The sequence below is a fragment of the Pelodiscus sinensis genome, chromosome 27 (genome assembly GCF_052426305.1).
Source record: "Pelodiscus sinensis isolate ZL-2025 chromosome 27, ASM5242630v1, whole genome shotgun sequence".
Classification (NCBI taxonomy): domain Eukaryota; kingdom Metazoa; phylum Chordata; order Testudines; family Trionychidae; genus Pelodiscus; species Pelodiscus sinensis.
In genome coordinates, this window is record NC_143078.1 from 15,324,204 (window position 1) to 15,352,196 (window position 27,993).

Sequence of the window (27,993 nt, forward strand, 5' to 3'; positions counted from 1 at the left end):
GGTATGGTGGATCGGCAAAAGGCTCTGGCAGAGGGGAGGCAGCAGGAAAGGGCTGAGCTGGTGACGCATTTTCCGTGGCAGGGAAAAGTCCCAGCTGTGGGGCACCACGTTGATAAAAACAGCAGTGGGGTGGGGAGGCATGGCTGAGGGTTAGAGTAGGTGATCTGGGCACCACCATTCAAGAAAGATATGGGGAAATTGGAGCGGATCCAGAGAAGAGCAATAAAAACGATGAAAGGCCTAGAGAACACGAGCTAGGAGGGAGGTCTGAAAGAACTGGATAACCTTAAAAAGCAACAAACGGTCTGGTAGCACTTTATAGGCTAACAAAACATGTGGATAGCATCATGAGCTTTCGTGGGCACAGATGACCGGTCATATGAAGAAGTGGGCTGTGCCCACGGAAGCTCATGATGCTATCGACATGTTTTGTTAGTCTATAAAGTGCTACCAGACCGTTTGTTGTTTTTTAAGGTTATCTTGTTCCTCCTGAAGCTTCTGAAAGAACTGGGTTTGTTTAGTCTGGAAGAAAGACAACGGAGGGAGGACAGAATAGCAGTTCTCAAGTATCTAAAAGGGTGTTGCTAGGGGGAGGAAGAAAAATTATTCTCCTTGGCCTCTGTTAAAACAAGAAGCAATGGGCTTAAGTTGCAGCAAGGGAGGTTTAAGTTGGACATTAGGAAAAACTCCCTACCTGTCAGGGTGGTTAAACTCTGGAATATATTGCCTAGGGAGGATGTGGAATCTCCATCCTCGGAGATATGTAAGAGCGGGTCAGATAAAGAGCTCTCAGACGGTGCTGGGTCCTGCCATGAGGGCAGGGGCCTGGACTCGATGCCCTCTCGAGGTCCCTCCCGGTTCTAGCATTCTATGATTCCCCACACCCGTCAGGTGGTTCTTTACCCTTCTTGTCTAAGCCAGGCCTCTTCAGATATAGACCCTATGCTGGGGGAGGCATGGACACTATTCGTTGCCAAAAGATGAGTGTAATGTAGACGTACCCTATAAGGCTTTCTGTGCAGCCACATATAAAGACGCACCCCTGTGACGTAGTGGGGGGTACCTTGCTGGTTGCTATGCTGGGCAGTGGACTGTGAGTGACCTCCACTGGCTGCTGTCTGTAGCACGGCCCAGCAGGGCCAGGGGTGAGTCATTATGCAAAGAGGGTCTCTCAACCTGTCCGACCAGCTACCCCCCAGGGAGAGGAACAAAGGAAGGTGGAATGCGGGCAGGGATGGAAGAGAGTTGGTTAGTTTCTGTCTGGGATCATGGAGGAGACAGCCTAGGGAAAGGGGCTGGAATTTAGGGGTCCAGTCTCCTCCATCTCAAGGGGGGCTGAGGCATTCTAGGCCCGGTTCCTGTAACCAGATGACATCTGTGCTGTGCTGTATCCCGGAGAAGCAATAAACTCCCTCTGTTCTACTGGCTGGTGGAGTCTGTCCGTGCCACTACGGGGGTGCAGGAGGCTGAGGACCACGACGCGCCGTCACAACCCCTAGGAACAAAGCAGGCAGGCTGCTCTTGCAGGACTCGGGCCTGAGCAGTAGCGGTTCTGAAATGCACCTGTGGGAGGAAGGAGGGGATCACCCTCCATTCTCCCAGGATGATGCCGTGGCTAACAGGGCTGATGAGATCCCGAGAGGCATACGGAAGGGACTTTTAAGTAGGAGCAAAGAGGGTATTTTGCCTCTGTATTTGGTGCTGGTGCAACCACAGCTGGGATGCCGTGTCCGGTTATGACGACAGTTCAAGGAAGACGGTCGATTGAGCGAAACAAAGACAGTTACAGAGAACGCTGACGCCGTTGATAACTCCCTGCCTAGGAAGCTGAAATTGGATAATGAGCTTTTTAGTTCAGCAGACTAACAAAGTCCAGTGGCTGGAAGCCAAAGTCAGGGACACTTATGCTAGAAATCAGAGAGGAATTAACCCTTGGAACGACTGACCTGGGGCGCCGGCGGATTCTCCATCGCTAGACACTTTGCAGTCACACCGGGACCCATTTCTCAAAGATCTGCTCTCGTTCAAGCTGGGCTGGATCCAGGGAAACTCTCCAGCCTGGGATGGGCCAGTCGGAGTAGCTCACAATTGTCCTTGCCTGTGTTTAGCTGGAGCTGGCTCCCTGGGATCGGGGTGTGAGCCAGGCACAATTCCCAGCTAAGGTACCTACCTGCACGACACAGGATGAATAACGCCCGCTGGGGCTGCAACTGAGGGTGTGGTTTGTCTGCTCTATTGCCTGGCGGGGGGGCAGCCCCGTGTGCCCAGGGGTTTCCCTTGAGTGCAAGGTGCCAGCGGGCCTGATCCTGGCATGGGCAGGGCAGAACAGTGAAGCAGGCTCAACGCTAAGACACACCGAGACACGGCTGTCCTCCAGCTCCCCCTGCCCCGAGGCTGAGGGTGCCAGCAGTAGGGAGGGGCTGTTCTGGGAATCATCTCTTTGTGTTGGGGGGGGGCGGGTAGGAGCTGCTGCTGCAGAAGGCCTGGTTCTTTGGCTGCTCACGCTCAGCCCTTGGTCGGAGCAGCTGCTGCAAGATTTGAAAACACATGAACGCAAGTTCCCATTGCCCCCCTCCAATCAAAAATCAGCTGGCTTGCCTCCCCCAGCCCAGACCCAGCAGGGTCCCCTCAGGCCTAAAAACCACCCCAGAGCTTTACGCAGACACCCGGGGGACACAGAGACTTTCTGTGCTCAGATCAGTAGCTCACAATTTGAAGCCAGGGAGCAAAGAGGCTGCAGGACCCTGAGACAAGCAAGCCAACCTCACGTACCTCCATCAGGCCTCCTGCTCAGCACTCAGACCAAGGCACGAGTGAGAGAGGCAGTAGCCCTGTCTTATCCAGCTTACGGAGCACAATTAAGGTCCGGACAAGGCTCCACCCTGGAGGCCTGTTTGGAAGCAGGTTGTGGTTCAGTGAAAGCACAGAGACCACCTATTCTTAGAGTCTACATGGGCTCATGGGGGAGGTCTAGGTTGGATATTGGGAACAACTATGAGCCTAGGAGGGTGGGGAAGCCCTGGGATGGGTTCCCTAGGGAGGGGGTGGAATCTCCATCCCTGGAGGCGTTTTAGTCCTGGCTTCACACATCCTTGTCTGGGATGATTGAGTTGGGTTGGTCCTGCTTTGGGCAGGGGGCTGGACTCAATGACTCCTGAGGTCTCTTCCAGCTCTGGGATTTTATGATTCATCCCCATAGTCCCCAGCTGAGCATCTGCACTGGGAGCGGTAGGTGTCCCAGCACCGCCGGGGAAGCTATGGATGAAACCCCACACCACTGGGCATCCAGAATGGGATGGGCTTGCCCTGCCACCATGGCCTCACATGCCCCATCATGACCTGCCCACACCATGCAGGGGGACTCATGCTGGTGGGGGCAGAGCCACCTCCGATACGGAGCAGGGACAAACCTGTCCCAAAAGTAGGACTGTCCGGTTTAACCCCAGACACCTAGCCTGTTAGCTGTGGGTAGCTCAGCCCACACGCCGTCCACCTAGATCTGGTCAGAAAATAACCTTTCAGCAAAATAATTAGATCAATTTTGAAATGTTTCTATTCAAAATGGTGCTGCATGGGAATAATGGTTTAGCTGCCTTCTGCTTCCATTCCCGGATGGGCTCTACGGTAGGACTACATCTCCCATGATGCACCACTCTCTCCTCCTCAGTGAAGGGAGGGGCTGTAGCACAGGACTCCTTATGGGATAGGTAGGGTAGAGGGGTAAGGGGACATTTACAACTTCAAGTCACTTCCCCACTGTCCTGCCCTGTGAGCGAGAACCCAGCCGTACTGCGGCAGAGTTTCTGCCTTCCTTTTTTATTTGAATTAAAGATAAATCACATCCTTATCTGTACATCTCCCCTTGGAGAAACTCGATGCACTTTGCCCGAAACACAAGGAAAGTGCAGGCTACGTTATCAGAACAGTACAGCAGCTGTGAATAAATAATGCCCTATGCTTGCGCAGGTAAACATCTCCTTGGTCTGACCCTCTCAGGTCTCCCAAGCCTCCTCCCAGTCCTTGGGTGCGTGTGGAGGGGGTGAAGCCACGTTGGCTCTTGGGATATTAAAGGGGCTTTTGTAAATCAAGGTACGGCATCTCAGGGATAGCCCCTGCTCTCTCCAGAGGCCAGTTGCCTAGCTCTGTATTGTCCAGGGTGTTGGCGTTCTTGTCAGCTTTGCAGCAGATGTACTGGCGCCAAATCTGGAGGAAGGCGACCCTGAATTTTTTGATGCGGAAGGCATAGACGATGGGGTTCATGGCCGAGTTGCCGTGCGTCAGGAAGATCGCGATGTAAGTGAGGATGCTGGGGGTCTGGCAGGACGGGCAGAACAAGGTGATGCAATTCAGCGTGTGCAGAGGGAGCCAGCTCAGTGCAAACAGGAAGAGCACCAGTGCTAAGGACTTGGCGATCTGCAGCTCCTTCCCGTAGTATTTCTGCGGATCCGAGGAGTTGGCCGAGACCTTCTTGTTGAGCTGCTTGCGGATGAGGTTGAAGACCTCCAGGTAGATGATGAGCATGAGGAGCAACGGGGGTAGCACCCAGACGAAGAAGTTGAAATAGACCATGTACTCCATGCTGATGACGTTCTCAAACTGGCACGGGATGACGAAGGCCGCGTGGCTGGCGTTGGCCTCCTGAGTCCTCATCTTGTTCAGGTTGTTCCAGCCGAACATGGGGGTCAGTCCCACAAGGAGGGACACGATCCAGCAGCAAGCAATGGCCACGGCCGCTCGTTTGGGGGTCACCACGTTCTTGTAGCTGTGGAGGAGACAGAAAACACCGCGGGGCTTTAGACACGGGCGGAGTCACAGCTTGGCTCCAGCAAGAGGAGACCAAGCAGCCTGATCTGCAGAAGAGCCCACGATGGGTGCGTGCGGGGTACTGAGCTCTTTGGAGCACCCACCCATAGGTGTGTAGAGCCGAGGGACTCTGGGTGTCGGCAGGAGGGATTGAACCTGGGACCTTAGGAGCTAAAGCCACGTGCCTCTGTGATGGGGGTGGGGAACCTGTTTTGAGTTGGGGGCCACTGACCCACAGAAAAATCAGTTGGGGGCGGCACACAAGTGAGATGTGGGCCCTGACTGAGAAGAAAGACACTCCCCCCATTGCCCTCCCACACCAGAGCGTGGGGCAGTGGGAGAGCTGGAGCGTCAATGCGGGCTCCCCAATGCTGGGGCTGAAGCTCGGGGACCAGATCCAGCCTTGAGGTTCCCCATTCCTGCTCTACAGCATGAGCTGAAAGCACCTGGCTCGCTCAGCTAGGGCTGTAGCGCAGACGTCTCTCTCCCTCGTCAGAGGTCTGGGTGCCGCGGGAGCAGAGGTGAATGCCTGAGGAGGGAGGTGATGGCAAGGCGGGGGGGGGGGGGGCGCTGAGATGAGATGGAGAGGCAGAGGGGCAAAAGCAGGCTGGGCAGGGGGCTGCGAGGAGAAAGCTATGCAGGGGGGAACATTTGGGGGCAGAGAGAAGCATGGGGGCTGATTTTTTGAGGTAAATTAGAGGATTCCCATCCAGCAGAGGAGCAGGCTGGCTCCCAGGGCAAGGCCCGAGAGTTGCTTGTGAGCTGAGCCCACGTTCTGCGCTGCTGGTTTACACGCCGGGAAGCAGCGGGTGACACAGGAGAAAGGTGCCATGGCGTTAAGATCCAGTCAGGAACCATGAGGTTCCTGTGAGGTTAGGCAGAGCAAGGCCCAAAGAGGGTAGCGGGTCAGAGAATTGCCTGGTTACCGGTTCACAGCTCGGTTGCATTAGCCGTGGCTGGAAACAGAACGCTCCCCTCCCAGCGGTGGAAGCATTTCACACTCACTCTGCCCGGGGGGAGAATCAGGCCCTGAGGTCCCGTGACAAAGGCACACCCCCCTTCTGTGGGTCCGGGGGGATTGTAAAGGGCTGGGACTGTAGCCACAGCGTGCTGGTCCGATGTTACTGGCATTGCCATACAGCTGACTGCCGGGATGGTTCTGTGCTCAGCCGACGTGGCATGTTAGCCAGCTGGCCGTGTGCGACCGGAGCAACCCACAGAAAAGAGCCCTGACATGGAGGCAGCAATCAGCAAAAAGCTTCCTCTGGTGCCAGCTGAAATCGATCCCTCCTGCTGTTAGTGAGAGGAGCTTCTGGCCAAAGGCTTTTTCCATTTCCTAATGGGTCAGCTCCCGAGTCCCTAAGAACTCCTGATTTCTTGCAGGCCAGGGATGAGGATCCGGGGAGACACAGAGCTTTATTTAGTGATAAGTGGTGCTCTGCACTGCCCTGCTCCCACCTACTTTGTCTGGTCAGAACTCCAGTGCATCCACCTGCCACCGGAAACCAGTCTGGGGTTGTTCTCTTTGAAAAAATTCTCATTAAGACCAATCCATACAGCCTTTACTTTATCCTCAGAACAGCAGGTCTTGCCTTCCCAGCTTTTGTAGAAGGTATCCGAGAACAGGCTGAGGATGAGGACCAAGAGTTTTATTAGCACTTATGGGAAGGGGTTGAAATTTTAAGAGAGAATGCCTTTCTCCCAAGTGTTTGTTGGGCATTTCAATTAGCTAGGCGGGAACACAAACTAGAATGTAGCACCCTCTCGCCTGTCCCCATTGCTCAGGGTCTCACTTCTTTGATGTGTGTGGTGTCCAAATCCTGCCAGGTCTCCTAGGAAAAACTTGGGGGGGGGGGTAAGGGGATGAGCCCTGTAGCTCTGACGCAAAAAAAGCTGAAGGGAACTGGCCTTCAAGGGATTTAATACACTAAAATGGCAAAATAAGAGCTCAGACCCAACCTTTCCTCGTGGCAGGTGACCTCCAATGGCGACTTTGCACACGGCCAGGAAAGGGGGATATTTCTCATGTGGAGCGACGGGTGGAAGGCTTCCAGGCGGGAATGAGGAACCGCAGGACTCCAGAGAACTCTGGGGAGCCCCTTGAAGGGTGGCAGGGAAGGCGTGGAGGGGAAGCAAAGGTGGGATAGAGAGTTCTTCCAGGGAGCTAGGCAGGGATCCATTTTGGGAGCTGGGGACTGGGATGGGCAGCCCTGGAGGGGGAGCCGGGTGGGACATACCCTGTAGATGCCACATTTCACAGGTGTCTAAATACAGCTGTTGGGACTATTTCTTGTATCCTTTCACCTGTGAAGGCTACCCCCCCCCCCCCCACTGAAGCCGTGCTAAGCTCAGAGGGAAAGGGGAATTATAACTGAGCGGGTTCAACCCCCCTTTCACCTCCCTAAGCCATGCCCAGGGCTAGGAGACAGCCCTGGGACTCCCAATCCAGTGGGTTGCAGGCTCCCATTTCTCATCCTGGTGGGGGCTAGATTCTCCCCAGTGGGGTGTGCAGGCTCCTCCTGAGGCGAGGGTTGCCAGATGGTTTCAACAAAAATACCGACACACTTGTCACGCCATCACAATCGACATTCTACCTGGTGTAGCAAATCCCGGACAGTTGTTTTCTCCCAGTTCTATTGTCTCAGTGTGTTTCCTGAACAGAAAGCTCAAATACTGGACTGTCCAGTTCAAAACCGGACCCCTGGCGACCCTACCTGAGGCCAGTGGGAGCCGGGGCAGGCTCAGTAGCAGCCCTGGGTGGGTGCAGGCCCCTTAGAGCAGCGTCACTTTGTGAGCAGGGAGTCGTGAGGAGGGGAATGTGGCTCTGGGGGCTGCTGAGGCTGCTTTGGGGGCTAGGTGGAGAGCGGGGCCAGGGTGTGAGGGGGGAGGTGAGGGCGTGACACTTCAGAAGGGCCTGAGGCTCTCTCCATGCAATGGGTCTGTCTCCAGTGCCCACAGGCCCCTCCTGAGGAACCGTTTCTCTCCCCTCTCCTGTTAAGACCTAGACAGTTACCGCTTGTGCATGTGAACGCCAGTGGTGAGCAAGGGGCTGTGGCTGTGTCACTCCTGCTTCCCACGAGCCAGGGGCTGGCTGCCTGGGTCTGCACCTCGGTGGCCGGCCTGCGGTCCCAGACGAGTGAGGGCAGACAGGGAGCTCTGTCAGCGCCCCTGGATTTCTGTTTCATCTCCTTCCCCTGCTTCTGCCACCCCCAGGCTGCTCCCTTACCTCACGGAAACCCCAGCCAACCCAGCCCCAGGCACGGCGCTCAGGAGACGTGAGGGACCATCGAGCTGTGAACGGACCCTCTTCCTCCCTGCTCCATCTCTAGCGCCGATTCTACCTTCATTTAGACCGTGCTGAGATTAGTCCTCCGAGGGCCGGTTTGATGTGGTGCCTGTTCAGGTGCTCAACACCCAACACACTCCTCCGCATCCCGTTTGGAAGTGGAGAAAGGCGTAACAACGCGCTAGCTGGAAGTTGAAACCAGACCGATTCAGATGAGAAATCAGGGACAAATGTTTAACTGTGAGGAAGATAAACCTGGGAACAAACCTCCAAGGAAGTGACAGATTTGCCCTCTCTTGTTTGCAGCTGCCGACCGGCGCCTCTCTGGGAGAGAGACATTACCCAAACACATTTAATGGCCTCAAAACAGAAATAACTGGGTGAAATTTAATGACCCGAGTTAGGCAGGAAGCAAGACTACCGTATATTCCGGCGTACAAGACAACTTTTGATGTTAAAAAACATCCCCCAAAAATCGGGGGTCGTCTTGTACGCCGGGTATACATCCCAGGCGCGCCTGGGATGCCCCGCCACCGGCTTCCCCCGAGGCTTTGCAAAGCTGCTGCGGCTTTGCTCCCGGTGCCTCTGGTCTGCTGGGGACCGTCTCCAGCAGACCAGGCACACCGGGAGCAAAGGAGGCGGAGGGGCGCTGGGGTATAAGATGAAACCCTATCTTTTAATTAAAAAATTAGGGGGTAGTCTTATACGCCCAGTCGCCCTATACGCCGGAAAATATGGTAGATGACAAACGGTCCCTTCTGGCCTTAACCTCTAAGGATTTACACTTTTATTACATCCTCCTTCAGTGTCTCATTGTTGTGCTAATGGGTTTTTCTTCTCTCTTGGTTTTCAGCTCCACCTATCACCATGATATGGGAGAATCGCACTGAACAGCACCACTCTCAAGTTACACTTATGGTATTTTTTTCAAAACAATGTCTGCGCGACAGCTTAGCCTGGTTCTGTTTTCAGCTACCACCTCTTATTTCAAGTCCGAGCTGGTGTCGACATTAGAGAAATATGCTCTCATGTATATCTATATTGTTTCCATTCTCCAGGGCAAACCACTAATGGAGCTGGAAGACGTGGGGTGTTTTTTTTTCATGGGAAAGGGTTTTTTTCCTTACAAAAATGTTTTTTGGGCAGCACGCCTGTTAACAAAAACAGCCATGCCATTGAGAATCCTCAATTTGAATTGGGCCTAATTTGAAACAAAATAGTTTCAGCTGTTTCTCCACCCTTTTTCTACCCCGAAATACCCTTAAAATACTGCAAGCGGGTTGTGCCCACGAAAGCTCATGATGAGAGGATGGATTGCACCCTCAGCAAGATCGCAAATGACACTAAGCTAGGAGGAGAGGTATATAAGCTGGAGGGCAGGGATAGGGTCCAGAGTGATCTGGACAGATTAGAGGATTGGGCCAAAAGAAATCTAATGAGGTTCAACAAGGAAAAGTGCAGAGTCCTGCCCTTGGGTTGTAAGAATCCCCAGCACTGTTACAGGCTGGGGCCCAACTGACTAAAAAGCAGTTCTGCAGAAAAGGAGCTGGGGATAACAGTGGATGAGGAGCTGGATATGAGTCAACAGTGAGTCCTTGTAGCCAAGAAGGCTAACCACATATTAGGGTGCATTAAGAGGAGCATTGCCATCAGATCCAGGGATGTGATTATTCCCCTTTATTCAGCTCTGGTGAGGCCACAGCTGGAGTATTGTGTCCAGTTCTGGGCCCTCCCACTATAGAAAGGATGTGGGTGCACGGGCGTGGGTTCAGCGGAGTGCGACTAAAATGATTAGGGGGCTGGAACGCATGAACGATGAGGAGAGGCTGAGGGATTTGGGTTTGTTTTGTCTGCAGAAGAGAAGAGCGAGGGGGGATTTGAGAGCAGCCTTCAACTTCCTGAAGGGAGGTGTCAAAGAGGATGGAGAAAGGCTGTTCTCAGTAGTGATGGATGGTAGAACAAGGAGCAATGGGCTCAAGTTACAGCGGGGAAGGTCTATATTGGATATTAGGAAAAACTATTTCACTAGGCGGGTGGGAAGCACTGGGATGGGTTCCCTAGGGAGGGGGTGGAATCTCCATCCCTAGAGGTTTTAAAGTCTTAGCTGGACAAAGCCCTGGCTGGGTTGAATTAGTTGGGATTGGTCCTGCCCTGGGCAGGGGGCCGGGCTTGATGACCTTCTGAGGTCTCTTCCACTCTATGATACCACTACATTTTTGTTAATCTCTAAGGTGCTGCAGGGACTATTGGTTTGTTTTTTTTCCCCCCATTACAGACTAACACGACTACCCCTCTGAAACTTCCCCCAAAGGTATTCATCTTGATTTAGATCAAATAAAAAGAGTGAAGTTTCCATTTTGGTATGACATTAAATATTGAGAGTTTTCACACGAAACACTTTTGTTTCTTGTGATTTTCAGTTAGTAAAAAAATAGCTATACTTTTTCAAGTTGCCCTGGCAGATGTGCTACTCTCATTTGAAGTCACTCTTCTTACAATGGTCCATTTTATTCCAATAAGATCCCCATGTAACTAAACCAGTGACAAATTCTCTAATAGCTGGAGAAAGTGAGCGGGGAAAGAAGAGCAGAACTGAAATGCAGCTTATCGGAGTTTTGATTAGAGAAATCAAAGCTGGAGTGGCTGCTGATCGCACTGAAACCCCCCTAATAAAAATGCTTTCATCTCTGGTAGGGTAGGGTTCTGTTCCTTTCCCCCGGCCCATCTTTGCTTCAGATCTTGCAGATTCCTGGAGGCCGCGGCCCAGAGACATGGAGAACGAGCGCTAGGAAGAATTGTGCAACCTCAGCTGTTTCTCGGGAAGTGTTTAAGGACACTTTGTAAAAAAGATAAACATTTATGAGGTTGAAGCTGGATACTTCTTCCCAGCTGCCTGCTCACTGACTGCCGATCAGTGACTATCAGAAAAGTCATAACGGAAACGTGTTATTTGATACGGTTATTGATTCCTACTCTGGCAGCATCCAGGAGGGTTACTGGGTTAGGATTGTTATATTTAGATTAATTAGCTAACTGAATAGTCAATGGGATTTCCACTGACTATTCAATTAGTCTATAAGGGTATGTCTACACTAGCTCAGTAGTTCGAGCTAGGTAGGCAAATGAGGGCAATAGGAGTTGCCAATGAAGCCTGGGATTTAAATATCCCAGGCTTCATTTGCATCTTCCCGGGGGACGCCATTTTTAAATCCCCCTTAGTCCGAACTCCGTGCCTGGCTACATGCGGCACAGAGTAGGTAGTTCGAATTAGGGCTCTTGCTACAGTTCAAAAGCGGAAGCTCCGCAGGGAGCGTGGGACTGGCCCTATGCTCCCTGAGTCTTTGAAAGGTACAGGAGCCCCAGCGGGCCACAGATAGTCGGTTGAATTGCTCGCGAACAGCAATCATTCAGAACCTCCCAGCTGACAGTGCTCCCAACAGCTAACCCTGGGGGGCTCCATGGGCAACCTTGCCAGGTGAGACTATAACAGGTTCCCGTCCCTGTAGGCTCAGGCACGGAACGGGATCTATAACCGGAGGGCCACCGTTCCAGGCCAGGTGTGTGGGCCCTACCACATTCAGAGCCCATTCTGATCAATTTCACTTTTAAAATCCAGGTAATGGTTTCAGCAATGTACGGTTTTGTAGTTGTGGGTCCAGACTCAAAGACGGGGTGTGTGTGTGTGTGTTGCAGAGCTATTGTAGTGGGGGGTCATGGTACTGCCACCCTTACTTCTCCAATACTTGGGGCAGCAGTGCAGCCTTCAGAATGACAGCTGCTGGCTGGGAGCCCAGCTCTGAGGGTAGAACTGGCACCAGCAGCAGTGCAGAGGAAAGGGTGGCATGGTGCGTTATTGCCACTCTTCCTTCTGCACCGCTGCCGGCAGGCTGCTGCCTTCACAATACCGTGACTCCCCATAAATAATCTTGTGAACTCCAGCCACCCCCTTTTGGGTCAAGACCCCAAATTTGAGAAATGCTTGGGTATGTCTACACTACCACCCTAGTTCGAACTAGGGTGGTTAATGTAGGCAGCCGAAGTTGCAAATGAAGCCCGGGATTTGAATTTCCCGGGCTTCATTTGCATATTGCCGGGCGCCGCCATTTTTAAAGCCCTGCTAGTTCGGACTCCATGCCCGCGGCTACACGCGGCACGAACTAGGTAGTTCGGATTAGGCTTCCTATTCTGAACTACCGGTACACCTTGTTCCACGGGCTTCATTTGCAACTTCGGTTGCCTACATTAACCACCCTAGTTCGAACTAGGGTGGTAGTGTAGACATACCCCTTGTCTCCCATGAAGTCTGCACAGTTGAGGACTAAAGCATCAAAAGACCAGATTTCATGGTGAAACAAAAGACAGGACTATGTAGCACTTTAAAGACTAACAAGATGGTTTATTAGGTGATGAGCTTTCGTGGGCCAGACCCACTTCCTCAGATCAAATAGTGGAAGAAAATTGTCACAACCATATATACCAAAGGATACAATTTAAAAAAAGGAACACATATGAAAAGGACAAGTCACATTTCAGAACAGAAGGGGAATGGGGGCGGGGGGGAAGGTAAATGTCTGTGAGCTAATGATATTAGAGGTGATAATTGGGGAAGCTGTCTTTGTAATGGGTAAGGTAATTAGATTTTGTTCAAACCTAAGATTTCATGGTGTGAGACATTTTTCATGGCAGTGAATTTGGGAGGGCCCCACTTAGGGCAGACACGCTGGGAAGGAAGAGAACGGGAGCTGGACAGGACAGTCTGGTACAGAGAGTCTCAGACACCAAGAATGTCCTGAACCCACTTCATTGTCAAGAAGGGTGGGAAGGGCTTCAACCCCCGACAGGCTGCAAATGCACAACCCGCTGAACCCTGAACACAGTCAGCTACAGAGCCGAGCCCCTCCCCTTTGCAGAGAAGATCTGTTACATCCAGGACAGCTGCATGGGCCACCGAGAGCAAGACCAGAAGCCCGGCACACTCCTAAGCATTCAGCCCAGTTATTCAAGGCATCCAGGGCCACCAGCTGTGACTGATCCCCAGGCAGGTCTGGGTGGTAGGGAGATCAAAGAACAGCTGGAACCTCGCCTCTAAAGGCCAGGGAGCATCTCCCATGAGTGGAATTTACCACCCACGCGACAGCATGCAGAAACCTCTCCTTAGACTTGGCCAGCTCCCAGGGTCTATGCTCTCTCTGCTAAGCATGTTTATTGACCACACTAGGGTCACACTCCACACTACCAGCGGAGTTCCCAGTGTAACCAATCAGGAGAGACAACTGGAAGGACTCCCAGCTGTTTAATGTTTGACAAAAGCTTTCCCTTCACCTCTTCTGTCAGGCCTTTGAGCATTAGCAAAACCCAACAGAAATCACAGGCGTGACCCACGCCAACAGCCAAGATGGCTTTCGGTCCCTTTGCAGCTCCCTGATTTGGGGGCTCTTCGGGGGCTGCCCAGGCCCATCTTGCTCCCTGATGTCAGGTGAGGGGAAGGGCCCCTGAATCTCTGCCACCCCAGGAGCGCGAGGCCCTTTGAAATCCCAGGGAGAAAACGCTCTGTCCGGGGGGCATGAGATTGCTGTCTTTTAGGCTCTCTGGGCATGTGCCCAAGCGGCCATCGTGGGCAGACACAGATTACAGCTAGCTTGGGCATACCTGCATTGGCAGGGCCGCCAGGGGTGATGAATGCCCTGTGGCTGCTACTAAATACGAATCACGAACACAGCAAGTCGATAGCAGCCTGTTATCGATTTGCTGGGCTCACGATTCATAGTCACCCCTTTCCCCCGCCAGTGCCCTCTGTACCTAAGCCACCATTGTGCATGCACTGCAAATCACACCTTTAACTGCCATTACACACCTTTAACCCTTTCCCCTGAGCAACATCGTGCTCCCTGGTTCGGACCTGTACATGGATGCAGCACTGGCTTTACAGGGCAGGCGGCACCAGGTGAAGGCCACCTGAAACCAGGATAATGCATGTCCACACTGGGGTTTACTCTGGTTTAACTCACTCAGGTTTTAAACCAGTTCTGGCAAATCCAAGTGCAAGTTCTGGGCATGTTTAGGGACAGGAGTACAGATTGTCCCATTCCTATTGCACGCAACCCTGAAAACAAAGATCCTGTTACGTCACTGGTGGCTTTGCAGCTGGCAATTTTGATGGAAATGTCCTAGCCACAGTGATGAGGAATAGGAGGGGAAAATCCACATTGCAGAAATTGACCTGTTACCTTTCCTGTCCACAAGTGCCCTTTCAGCTTGTCAGCGCTGCTGGTTTGTGTTTTCTTCGCGTATCAATGAACGGGGTCAGAGCTGCTGGAAAAGCACCAGACATTGGATAAATGATAGCAAACAACAACAGCGTCTGCAGAAACGTGACCAGCTCTGTGCTTTATGCCTTGTCAAAGTGACAGGTCCGGAGGGTGGGGTGGGGAGAAAGCTGGGTCCAGAGAAAGCAAAATGCAAATGTGACAGCTGCATTTGCTTACGCCTGACAATTAAAACAGGAGAATGGCACTTCTTGACACCTGTATGGAAATGACTGCGTCCACAGGAGGAGAAGACAAGGAGAGAATTTAGAGCAAATGAAGGCAGATCATAGAATCAGAGCTGGAAGAGACCTCGGAAGGTCATCAAGTCCAGCCCCCGCTCTAGGCAGGACCAATGGGCCAAGTCAACTGAACAATCAGTTGGTAACTTTGCAGTGGAGTGAGAGCCAACAGCACCAGAAGAACAAGACCATGAAATGGACAGTTTTGCAGAAAGCACCTAGTGAAAACCACTTGGATGGGATAACAGGGAGCAGTTTCAAAAGCAGCTTGTCTACACACAAGTTATAGCCCTTTCCTGTGCCAGACACTGGACGGCTTCCTATACCTGGGCACAAGAGCGCTTACACCAGTGTATTCATACGTGATCACCCTGTATCCCTTACACTAGTCAATACTAGGGGCTGTAACTCACTATATTGATCAGAAGTCACATACACAAGGATTCTCAAACTACTTGTTCTCCCACCTATCTTGCCTGTGGGGCCAAAGGCAGCCCACGTCAGGAATTGTTTCGTGTTGATTGCCATGCATGTCCCATTATGCCCCAAAGACCAGTGTTCTGTGAGGATCTGCCCAACATCCAGGCAAAACGGGCTGCTTCCCAACTCACGGCCCATACAAGAGGCCAGTCCTACAATATTTACAGGACATGCCCAAACTGCTCTTGCTTCCAGGCTGCAGGGGTCTGACTTTCCACTGGCCTTGCACCTGGTGTGCCATTTATAGGCTGTTTGCCCTCCGATATGGAGATACACCTTCCCTTTCCCGGAGGTGTACTGCACGAGCTAGCGCACGAAGACTAGCCCCGCGGCGTACCCGAGTACCGTCTTATCGGAGACACTGGGAGCATCCTTGGGCGGTTAGCTGCCCCCACCGCTCGCATTGCCACGGCCACACAGCTGTTATCACAGTCACTTGATCAGAGCTAGAGTGGATACATCTGCTTGAGCGGAAACTTCCATGGCTGGATCCACTGCAGCCCAGGCAAGCCATTTGTCTGGTTCTTAAGCACAGTCCTTTAGTTGGGTGGCATCTCCTGCTCCGGTACGGGAGCAAAGCCAGACCTGCTTTCACCCAGCACCAGGCGGGGACACCGTTTAAGAGCATGTTAAGACCCTTAACAGAAATGACTATTTCCCGCCCCTCCTCCCCTGCCACATGGCCCAGATCTACAGCAAAGCCCTGGGAATAAGGACACACACTGCCCTCAACTCCTAGCTTGGATGGAGAGAAGCCTGCCTGCCCGCCCCCACCCCTCATTCCTCACAAGCCTCCCTTTCCCAGGGCAGGGCTCAGAGTCCCAGGGACCATACTAGGGGCTCCGGGCCTCGTACAGGCCTGTTGCCAAAGAAGAGCTCGCGGCAGGTGTTTGAGCTCTGCGGGCTGCCTTTGCATTGCAGTCACGCCTGGATACATGGCACGGATTCAAAGCCCGAGCACACAGAGCAAGGATGCACAAGTCAAGGTGAATCTCAGCGTAGGAGGCCGACAGATCTTGGAGGATGGCTGAGTGAGTGTGACAACAAGCAGGGAGCCAGCAGCACAAATTCACTTTGTTCCACGCGCCCCTGCGCTGCCGAGGGCCGGAAGATGAAGGAGTAAGGCAGCGGCTCCCTGCCTTTCACCCAGCAGAGGGTTTCACTTGCAGAGAGCAAGGCGGAGGGCAGGCAGGGCTGAGCCAGTGGGATTCTGTTAAGCCCTGGGCGCTGCTCAGTCCCTGCGGCTGTGCATCTGGTGTCTCCGCTCCTTTCGGTGACAGGTCCTCCAGACACCATGGGCCCTCAGACTCCAGCCCACCCACGCAGGCTCAGTGCAGGAACTGGGGAGAAATGTCTCAGAACTGTGGGGGAAAGTTCTGGGGCCAGCGCCTTGTGTCCAGGGCGCACTGCTTTCTGCATGACCAGTCCAGAGCGGCCACAGCCGTGCTCTGCTTTCTTCTTCATACGGCACCTGTGGGTGCAGACACTTGTCATGGCTGGCTGCCCCACGTGGTCTCTGGAGGGTGTTTTCCAATGCCTGCCCTCCGGAATCATACCGAACTGATGCTTCTCCCTGATCGGAAGCTTGGCTTAGCCAATCAGTCAGGACAGCGAATGAGTTGTGAATACAGATCAGTGAACTCTATGCCAATAAAAGCAGAGATGGTCACACATAGGAACAGATGGTATTGCCAGATTAGACTGCACACCTGTTTGGATGCTGAATGAGCAGTCACAAGCACCGTGCTTGCAGCTCAGGGCAGCTCTAAGACACGACGGCTACATCTAGACGGGCACGATTTTCCGCAAATGCATTTCACAGAAAAGTTTTTCCGTGAAAAGCATTTGCGGAAAAGAGCGTCTAGATTGGCACGGACGCTGTTCCGCGGAAAAGTGTCCGTGGCCAATCTAGACACAGTTTTGTGCAAGAAAGCCCCCATCGCCATCGGGGCTTTTTTGCACAAAACAGTTTTTAGCTGTCTACACTGGCCCTCTTGCGCAAAAACATTTCCGGAAAAGGGCTTGTGCCCGAACGGGAACGTCAAAGCATTTGCACAAGCAGCACTGATTTCGGACAGTAGAACGTCAGTGCTTTTGCGCAAAATCAAGCGGCCAGTGGAGACAGCTGGCAAGTTTTTACGCAAAAGTGGCTGCTTTTGCGGAAAAACTTGCCAGTCTAGATGCAGCCATTAAGTCCAGAACCTTCATAGATTCCAAGGCCAGGAGGGACCATTATGTTAATCTAGTCTGAGCTGCTGCTTAACACAGCCAGAGAACTTCCCTGCATTCATTCCTGTCTGAGCTAGAGCAGGTCTTCTTGCAAAACCTCCTACCAGGGATGGCAAATCCAATTCAGCCCTTGGAAAGTTATTCCAATGGTTAATGATCCTCACTTAAAACTTGCATCTGATTGCTTGTCTAAACCCACCAAGACATTGGAACATGAAACCTTCTGCTGCTACTTTGGAGAATCCTCTACTTTGGAAGAGCCCTCTTTGGACATTTCTGCTCCCCACAACCTTAAAAATAATCACAGCTTTACCCTGATCGGGGTGTGTTAATTGGGAGATGATATTAAGCTCAACACAGGCAAGAACTGGGCAGAACTCTACAGCTGGTGTCACACAGGAAGGAAAATGAGGGCTGATGGACACTTTTGGCTTTAATGTAGGAATTCATGAAGACAGGACTACACTGCACCCTCGCGAATGGCGCCACCAATGTCCAGGAATCTACAGATCTCCTGCGATGTGCTCTGCCCTCTGGTGCAGGCCCAAGAGAAGACCAGCAAGTAACAGCATCAGACCCACCACACACAGCTTCCTACTCCCCATGAGATCTGACTGGAACCAGCCAGCAACCCAAGAAGTGCTGCAAATGAGCAAGGCCTTTAGGAATTACCCACAGGCTATGTCTACACTGGCATGATTTTCCGGAAATGCTTTTAACGGAAAAGCATTTTCGGAAAAGCGCGTCTAGATTGGCAAGACTTTTTGCGGAAAAGCGTCCATGGCCAATCTAGTCGCGCTCTTCTGCAAAAAAGCCCCAATCGCCATTTTCGCAATCGGGGCTTTTTTGCGGAAAACAAATCTCAGCTGTCTACACTGGCCCTTTTGCGCAAAAGTTTTTCAGAAAAAGACTTTTGCCCGAACGGGAGCAGCATAGTATTTCTGCAAAAGCACTGACGATCTTACATGAGATTGTCAGTGCTTTTGCGGAAATTCAAGCAGCCAGTGTAGACAGCTGGAAAGTTTTGCCACAAAAGCAGATGATTTTGCGGAAAAACTTGCCAGTCTAGACAGAGCCACAGGGATCAGGAAAGGAAGGGTAAGTGGGAGAGCGATGCAGGATGTGTGAAAGGCTTGGTGACCAGTAACCCTTGGACCTTACAGCCTTGCAGAGAGTATTGTGCAAATTGTCCAAAGAAGGCAAAGGAATGGAGGACACCCAGTGAGCTGTGCACGCTATGGGCCGTCCCACATATTTCATGAAGAGTCCGTTAGCTAACCAGCAACAGCGATTTGCTGCTCAAAGTTAATCCTCATGCTCTGTGAATGTTTTCCCCATTGACTGACCCTCTGATCTGTAGTACTCTGATCACGCTGGCTTTACAATACCCTTCCGAGCTACAAGCACTGATACCTCATGAGGGCTGGGCTTACTCCCATGCACGGAGTTCAGGGGCCACAGCTCCTAATAGAACAGGGACATTAGCTCGGAGATATAATTTTTTATTTAATAACGTGGCTGGTGCCAATGAAATCCAGCAGGCCAGAAACATATGGCTGGCGTCAGGGAAGCAAGAACGTGCCATGTACTTTTCAAACAGCCTGTTTCCAAACAATTATTAATTATGAGGACTATTATTCTAATTGAGTTTTTTTTAGTCCCGCAGTTCCTAGGAAGGAGTCGTGGGCCAGGATCCTGTGGTGACAGTGCTGTACAAACACACGGCAAAAACGGGCCCTGGCTCAAAGTTTTTCTGGAAGTCCTGGAACCATCCACCCCAGCAAAGTTATGCTAGGAGGCAGCTGCAGGCCCCCTGCCTGCAGGGCATGTCATGTCAGACGCAGGCTGGTGTCTCTACCTGGCTTCCAAAGAGACCTCTAGGGAAAAAGTTAGGGACACTTTGTCTGTGCCACATGATTGTTCTATGCAAATATTTTAGTGTGCTATTTGCACAGATGCATACTGCATGTTTAAACAGGACCACCAATTTCAGTTTTAAAACAGTGTCCAATGTAAAGCAGGTGAAAGGTGCTGGATTGATATTCCTGGTGTTATACAGGATCCATTTATCTACAGGGCAGCAGGAGGGGAAGTTACCCACATGTGGCCTTTCCAACAGGCACCAACCATGATCTCGGGGGTCCATTTTATTCTTGGCAACTCTTCTGAGACTGCCCATTAGCAAACACCTGTGTTGGTCAGAGCACTCCACACGGCAATGTTTGTCCCCTGGGTTTTCAGGGTGCCGCACTGGCTTTTCCTGTGAAAAAAATCTCAGGTCCTTTAAACAGACAATTCCACCATATTGCCAACCCAGAGCAATTGACAAGTAATAGATGAGCGATAAAACTATGCATGCGGCTTACAAATTTTACAACACTGAAAAATAAAACCTGGGGTTTGTTTGATTTGTGGTTTGAGCCTTTGGTTCCCACCCTGGTTGCAGAGAATAGCTTGAAAACACAGCCACAAGTATTAGAAACTTGCTTTCTTTAAAATGAAAGCAGAGTTTCTCAACTAACAACGTGACTCCAGCAACTGCGGGTTTAAGGAAACCACCAGCTATCACGTGGCTCGCAATAGTTGGCCACATCCATTTTCTCACCAAGCCACTTCAAGGCAAAAGAAAAGGACGAGATGTTTATAAAAACCGAGTGTGGGGGGTTCTGGGAAAGAATAGCACATTTTTAGTTTTGAGACTACAGACTAACTACAAAGAATTGGCCACCCTCCCTAGATTAAATCCAGACACGGGGAGGTTGGCTTTAAAATCTGTACAAACACCACATTGGGGAAGGTGCCTCTCCTCCGATCTCACTCACGTCAAGCGTTTCCTCACAACTGTGAAGGCTAAAAACGTTTTTAAAGCTGAGATTCTGTCATCACTACCTGCCGGCAGGATCTGGGACTAGAAACAGGCCAATGTTGCCAGCGTTCGTGACTCCCACGAGATATTGCATGTCTCTTGAAGCCTCATCTCTGGCATGAAGTAGTTGGAGACAAATCTTTGCTTTCCTTTAAAACAGAAAGCAGCTTCCCAGCCCCCTGGGCTGCAGAGAAGAGCTGGAAAATGATTCAGAAACCAGAGAAGGGAGCAAGAACCCAACATTTTTAGGATCTCATGACTGGTCAGCCACCCTTAGAATTGTTTGGGAGGGAGACTCAGGATCTGGCACATTTGGGAACTGTGGGCTGACTGCGTTTCCTATGCCCCACACCGGTGAGGAATCTGGTAAACACCAACATGAACCTTCTCATCACTGTCTCCCTGACCAGCAGCTGAGAAATGCCCCCAACAGCTGCTTGATCCCCGGCTCCTAGCTTTGGCCACACCTGCTCGAAGGTAAGATGCAGGGTCCTCGATGCTCCCAGCTTGCCTCGCGGGCTTTCAAGTGTGCCCCCATCTAAGCCAATTGTGTGACCTTCTGGTTTGCTCTCCCGCATAAGTGAATCAGAACATTCGTAAAGGAAACGCTAATCACCCGCCCACGTCGTACAGGGACAGTTGCCGTGCTAGTCTGTGTCACAGGGCGGGTATGTCCAGCCCATTCGGGGCAGGGCCCTAGGCCTCTAAGGCAGGGGGGGCAAAAGGGCCTCCCTGGGCCTGCCAAGTGAGTTGAGCCGGCCTGCGGAGGCCCTGCCGCTCCCCCGTAGGGTTACCAGGTAGACCCCCCCCAAAATACCAGACACTTGATCATGGGCAGGGGGGAGGGACCGGCTGGGAGGGGGGCGGGGCTGGCCGGGAGGAAGGGGGGCAGGAGGCAGGGCTGGCAAGGGTCAGGGGCTGCGGGGCTGGCCGGGAGAAAGGGGGGGCAGGAAGCAGAGCTGAGGGGGGGCTGGCCGGGAGAAAGGGGGGGCAGGAGGCAGGGCTGAGGGGGGGCTGGCCGGGAGAAAGGGGGGGCAGGAGGCAGGGCTGAGGGGGGGCTGGCCGGGAGAAAGGGGGGGCAGGAAGCAGGGCTGAGGGGGGGCTGGCCGGGAGGAGGGGGACAGGAGGCAGGGCTGAGGGGGGGCTGGCCGGGAGGAGGGGGGGCAGGAGGCAGGGCTGGCAAGGGTCAGGGGCTGCGGGGCTGGCCGGGAGAAAGGGGGGGCAGGAAGCAGAGCTAAGGGGGGGCTGGCCGGGAGGAGGGGGGCAGGAAGCAGAGCTGAGGGGGGGCTGGCCGGGAGGAGGGGGGCAGGAAGCAGAGCTGAGGGGGGGGCTGGCCGGGAGGAGGGGGGCAGGAAGCAGAGCTGGGGGGGCTGGCCGGGAGGAGGGGGGCAGGAAGCAGAGCTGGGGGGGGCTGGCCGGGAGGAGGGGGGCAGGAAGCAGAGCTGGGGGGGGCTGGCCGGGAGGAGGGGGGCAGGAAGCAGAGCTGGGGGGGCTGGCCGGGAGGAGGGGGGCAGGAAGCAGAGCTGGGGGGGCTGGCCGGGAGGAGGGGGGCAGGAAGCAGAGCTGGGGGGGCTGGCCGGGAGGAGGGGGGCAGGAAGCAGAGCTGGGGGGGGCTGGCCGGGAGGAGGGGGGCAGGAAGCAGAGCTGGGGGGGGGCTGGCCGGGAGGAGGGGGGCAGGAAGCAGAGCTGGGGGGGGCTGGCCGGGAGGAGGGGGGCAGGAAGCAGAGCTGGGGGGGGCTGGCCGGGAGGAGGGGGGCAGGAAGCAGAGCTGGGGGGGGGCAGCCACTGGCTGCAGACAGAGTCCTACAGGCCGTGCCCCTGGCAGGCACTCCCTCTAGTTGCTAGTAGAAGGCAGGCGGGGTCGGGGCTGGGAGTCACTCTCCCCACTCCGCTTCTGCAGCAACCAGAGGCTCCCAGCTGGTAGGCGGGGCCGCGATTGGCGCTGGGAGCCCTGTGGTCCCGAGCAGAAGCCGGGCGGGGGAGTGGCTGGGAGTCCCGGCCCCGCCCAGCCCTGCCCGGCTTTTGCCCGCGACCACAGGGCTCCCAGCGCCAATCACAGCCCCGCCTCCCTGTCGCTCCCACGCCCCCCCCAGGCTTTTGTCCGGCACCCAGCCGGGAATTCACAAAATACCGGACATTGCACATTGCACATGGCACTTTGCACATGTTCAGTATTTTCTGAATTTTTCTACTGGACAGAGGGCACAAATACCGGACTGTCGGGTAGAAAACCGGACACCTGGCAACCCTGGGCCAATCAGGGCCTGGGGGCAGGGGGAAACACACAAAGTTCCCTGCCCTGCAAGGAGCGAGCAGTGCTTAGAAGCACCACACACTCCTGGCAGGGCAGGAGGAGACTTCGCTCGCTCTCCCCCCCCGCATCCCCCAACCCTGACTGGACTGGGGTCAGAGGGGGGGTGCACAAAGGCTTCTCCCACCATCCTGGGCATGGGCGCCTGGGGGCAGGGGAGGGGGGTGGCAAAGGCCTCACACGCTCCCCCCCCCACCAGACCAATTAGGGTATGTGGGTGGGGAAGCAGGGAAGTGTCCTGGCCCCACCCCTTCTGCCTGAGGCCCCACCCCTTCCAGAGCAGCCATGGGCCACTTCAGAAATTTTTTTAAGTGGTTCCCAGTAAAAAATTATTGCCCACCCCAGTCTAAGGCCTCCCAAAGACTGCTCCACCCTGTGTGTGTCTCAGTCCCTTGAGCTCAGGGCCAGTAACTACACCCCTTCTCCAACAAGACAGCCCAGCCTAGCCTAGCAGCCACAGGCCACCTTCCTGAAGGGTAGTGAGGCCTAGCAGCCACAGTCACTAACCACAACTGTGGCACCCCCTCAAGGGTTAATGGGTGGGACGGGGTAGGGGGACCCAGGCCCACCCTGTCAGTGGTGGGAGTGGCAACAGGGAATCCACCCAAACCCTGGGCTACTTCCTACCAGGCAGTCACCTTCCGCTCCACTTTCCTCCAGACTCAGCACTTCTTCAGCCATTCCCTGCTGAATGTCCTCCAGAGCTCTAGCAGCAGCTGTGAGCTCCACTGGCCTTTATACCTGCCCTCCAGCTGAGCACACCCAGCAGGGCTGTAGGGGCGGGGCTCTCTCCGCCAGGTAACTCTGGTTAACTCTTGCAAGCCCAGTGCAGGGTTGGTACAGCCGGTCACACCAGGTCACTAGCAAGAGTCACACCTTGCTGTACATATCACAGTTATTAGATTAATACATAGCAGCTCTTTGTCTCTCATGTAATGCTTAGACACGGGCATGTCTAATGAAGCCATCCAACTGTAACCCACACACCTGCTGGGTGCCGTTCATTGGCCCGTGGAGTGGTACTTAGACCCCTTACAGAGAGAGAGTGAATGAGCCTGCTCTATAGCCTGAGCTGAGCAGTAGCTTGTGCGGTAGAGGTGCATGCACCAAGCTCCAGAGGTCCCAGGTTCAGTTCTGCCTGTTGGTGCTACACAGCTGCTGGCTTTCAGCAGCCTATTGGATAATGAAGAGGATCTTTTGCTGTGTCCATGCAATACCAGAGACCAGGCTTAGAGTTACCAGATACCGTCACAAAAAATCCTAAACATGGCCGGGGGGGACAAAAAAAGGAGGCGGGAGAAACGTTGAGCAAAAAAAAAAGGATGCTGTGCCTTTACATTCCCACGCTCCCCCCACCGCTGCCAGATGCGGCGGGGGAAAATGTCCCTGCTGGCCGTCTGTCCGAGAAAAACAGAAAATACCGAACATTTTACATGTCCGGTATTTTCTGGGTTTTTTCACTGATCAGAAGACGCAATTACCGGACTGTCCTTGTGGAATGAGGTTTAACAGCTAATGAGGTTTAACAGCTAATGAGGTTTAACAGCTAGTTAAGGGGTTTACTTCGAACTCCCGTTTCTTTGCCACGTGCAGACGCGGGTAGTTATTCTGGGCTAGTCAGTTTCCAAAATGGCGACCGCCCGGGAACATGCTAATGAAGCACGGGATATTTAAATTCCGCGCTTCATTTGCAATTTCGGTCACCCTCATTAGCCTCCCTAGTTCGAACTAGGAGGCTAGTGTAGACGTACCCTAACTGCCACCCCACACACTTCCCATGATGCTCACAGGGCTGAAGCAGGACTGGTCTATAGGTGGAAATGTAGCCGCGTTCCTATTCAGGGATAGCTCCTACGTGGGAACAAGAGTGACCCAGGGGCCTTATAGATACCCTGCCAGAGTAATGCCCGGACATTTCCCTCCCTAGACCAGCCGAGTCTGCTGGGGATGCTCCTCCCACTGCTGCTTCTGGACCGTGAGGGGGGAACGTGTCATTGAGTCATTGGTGTGACTCTCGGTACAAGACGGGGAGTCACACCAATGAAATTCAGCCCTGGGCTAAGGCCTGTGCAGCAGTGAAGAGCTTAAGGCGGGTAGCTTTTGCGGGCCCTCTGCATGGAGGGAATTCCACCCACACTACATGCTCACTCTCTCTCTCTCCTCCCATCACATTCACTAGTCAGGTTTGCTGCCCATCACCAGACCGTTCCTCTTTCTGCTCGATCATGGATAAGATGAGGCCTCCAGTAGTCAGGCAGGGTGGCCCAGTGGTTAGAGCACTAGCTTAGGATGGCTTTGGTTATCCTGAAGGTGGACAGCAGCAGCCAGGGAGGGGTTGGGGAAGAGGAGATGACATCCCCAGAGAATCAGGAGGAAAAGCAGGGGGTGGGCCTGTAGCGGAACTGGTGGCAGTGCCACAGGAGAAGCAGGAAACAATTATAAAAGTTTGAACTGAAGGCAAAGGCCTGCAAGCTAAAGAACACCACTAGCTGGTAGCAGTAGAAGGCTGTTGTACTCTCCTGGCCAGCCACTGCAGGCAGACAAACACATGCTAACTGTACAGTGCAGCTGCTCCAGGTACGGTGGGGGAGATGGTGAGGAAGAGAGCTCCATGCGGTTTGGGACAGGCACTAGTTCCAGAAGAACAGGCTGCTGGATGGGGTTCCAGCTTATGGCAGGCTAGAGAGCAGGCGAGTTACTTCGTTAATTCATTTATGCTGCTGGCTTCTCCAACTGGCAAATGCAGGGCATGCTAATGAGCAAGGATCTCACCTCCTTCTCCTTTCCTTCTCCAGCTGCTATTTGCATAAAGATTTTCATTAAAATTATCAAAAGTGCCAGCCACTACAAAGCCAGCGCTGTCCTGATTCTGTCACAGGGGCTTTTGTTCCACAGTCACGCTCTGCCCTCCCTGGGAAACAAAAACTGGAAAAGGAAAGAGGAAGGGCCGGAGGAGAGAAGGCTGGATGCGGCAACATGCCTGAATCGTGCACCAATAGGGGTGGTTTAAGGATCCCAACCACACTGATTTCCCTGCACTCTGGGTTTCACCCGGTCTGTGCTGCATCAATTTCACACGCCGGTAAGGAGATATCTGCTCTCATGCCAATGGTGAGCCCTTAAAACCATGAAACCCCGCGCCCGCCGCTAAAACGGCACAGGAGGGAGGCCACAAAGCCGACGGAGCTCACGGATTCTGGGATTTTATGAGATCGTGGTGACTTCTTGAGAACTCCAGCAACTCAGCCCCGGGGAGCAGGGCCCTGGCTCAGACTCCGACCCCAATAAATCTGTGATTTAGTGTTTATTTCCCACGTCCTGTGCGTGACCCATGCCAAATTTACAGAATCACACGTCAGCGATGCACAAACCGTCTCTGTGGCAGGGAGAGTTTCACCTCCTACGAGCGCATTTTTAAAAAAGCGATTCTTTTTTTAACCAGGAAGCTGTCAGTTCAACATTGGCACCAGCATCCGAACCTGACGACGTGCCCCCAAGCAGGCGAAGGAGGGGGTGGGCTGGCTGGCGAGCTAACATGGTGCTGTTGGCTCCCAGCTGTTCAGGAAGGGACCCCGAGTGCTGAGTGGCTCTTTGTGATCACTCTGCGCTTGGCCAATCGCTCTGTCTTGTGATCGGGGGTTCTGTGTAAGAGCCCAGGGCTCGCCAGAAACAGCTCGGGAGTCACGCACACTTGTGCCTGCCTAGCAAGATCTGAGCCTGCTGAGGGGGGTGGGGCTCTTAGGGCTGCCTGGGAAAGCGGGGGAGCCACATGGGGCACTCCAGGAAGTGCTGGGGCGGGAGGGGAGCAGAGGGCATCGTGGACCCCTAGCCTCTCCACCTTGCTCCCCCCCCAATTTATCGGATGAAATGTAAAGCTCCCTCCTCCTCAGGCAGAATCCCTTGGGAAATACAACCGCTGTTTTCAGGGGGAAATTGCTGCTTTTAGTAGCTCAGCTGCTGGCTGTCCTTCCTGCTGAGATGCCATTCACTCCTGCGGATTCCTCGCTGTTTAAAAGCTCCGACTGCCCCGTCGCCTCTCTCGAGGCCTCTCTCGCTCCAGCACAGCTTGTTCTTTGCTGCCTCTAATGAGTCACCCTGGGGGAGATGATTCCCCGAGCATCCTCTGTGGGGAGCGCTCATGCCCAGTGCTCATTTAGCAGCGCCGCAATCGCTTTGACAGCCCCTTCGCGCCCTGCCTGTCTAGCAGTCTTGATGGCTGTCCTCTGGGATTCCTCCTTCCTATCGATCATATTTCAAAGGCGACAGTATTTGGCTTTTTACCTGATGTATCCACACAACGGGCAAGGGCAGCTGTCGTTCTTCTTCCTATGATCAGACTGTGTCTCATTTCCAAGGCAGATTGTTCCAGATTGAATCACATTGTGTGCTCTCTCTCAACCATAAGACATTATATTGGTTCTTTTTTGGCGGTGGGTTTCCCAAATTTGAATTAAAAGTCCCCTTGCACGACGGACGCATGATTTGTTCTTTGGGCATTGAAAAGATAGCTTGTTGGAAAGAAAAACGCCCGGAAGAGCTATAACCCTTTGAGTGTGTGTAGGCGAAAGCAAAGTTTCATTAGGAAGATACCTCCCCTGTGAGCAGCTCATTCCATAATTGCCCTGTACCTTCCCCTGGCCACTGTTGGTGGTACTTTGCTCCGGTCTGTTGTGGCAGTTCCTATGAGCTTAAATGATACTGGTGTGACTCCGGAGCAACTCCACTGCTCCCGGTTCCCACTACTGTGCCGCAGATCCAGAGTTCTAATGGGATCACCAGAGCTGGCGTTAGACTGGCTGGGGCCCAGAGTCATGTAGTAATTTTTGTTGTGAGACAGGGGGTGCAGAGCAAGGATATTTGAGAGCCCCTGGCTTAGACCTGTCCATTTGCCCCTTATATTTCTTCATGGAGCAACTCTCCTATCTCCACTTCTCAGAACACTATCTCTTCCAGTCCATAACCCTCCAGAACAGTGCGTTCATTGCGAGGGCGCCCCCTACTGGCTGGGCTGGCATAGCGGGCACTCTCTAGCGTCCCCTGTTGGAGTCAGTCCATTGTGTGACAATAGCCTTTGCCTTTTGCTCCATTCCCGCTGCTCCCTGCAAAACGCCAGGGCTGTCCTTGCCACGAGGCACTTGGCCCCGTTGGCTTTATTTCTAAATTTGAGCCATGCTGTTCTGCACTATCATCTGTGAGCCCGAAGGGGCAGTAAATTTGTATGCACAAGTGGTTAAAAGTCATCATTGTGTATATCCACATACAAGGCAGAGGGACGGGATTTCATTTACCCCAAGGATATTTCCTTCTGCCTCTGTCTTCCTCTTCAGCAGGAGTTATTGGTAGAGTTAGTTGAAAATGTTCCAACAGAACTTCGTCCCTGTTGAGAAATCCCGTCTTGTTGAAACTTTACTGGGAAGAGGATACCTGTAGGTCCAGATTATCCCAGCGAGCACAGCAGTCATCTGCGATAG

The 27,993-nt window shown here is 53.3% G+C and overlaps 1 protein-coding gene across 1 annotated transcript in view; it reads right to left on the reverse strand.

The window, feature by feature from the left end:
• Nucleotides 1–477: 477 nt before the first annotated feature.
• The window catches only part of ADORA1 (adenosine A1 receptor), a 66,398-nt gene continuing 38,882 nt past the window's right edge, over nucleotides 478–27,993 (reverse strand). Inside the window, exon 3 of the mRNA XM_075910519.2 lies at nucleotides 478–4,762. Within this exon, the coding sequence (XP_075766634.2) occupies nucleotides 4,066–4,762 (697 nt within the window). The 3' untranslated portion in view covers nucleotides 478–4,065. The remainder of the gene's footprint in view (nucleotides 4,763–27,993) is intronic.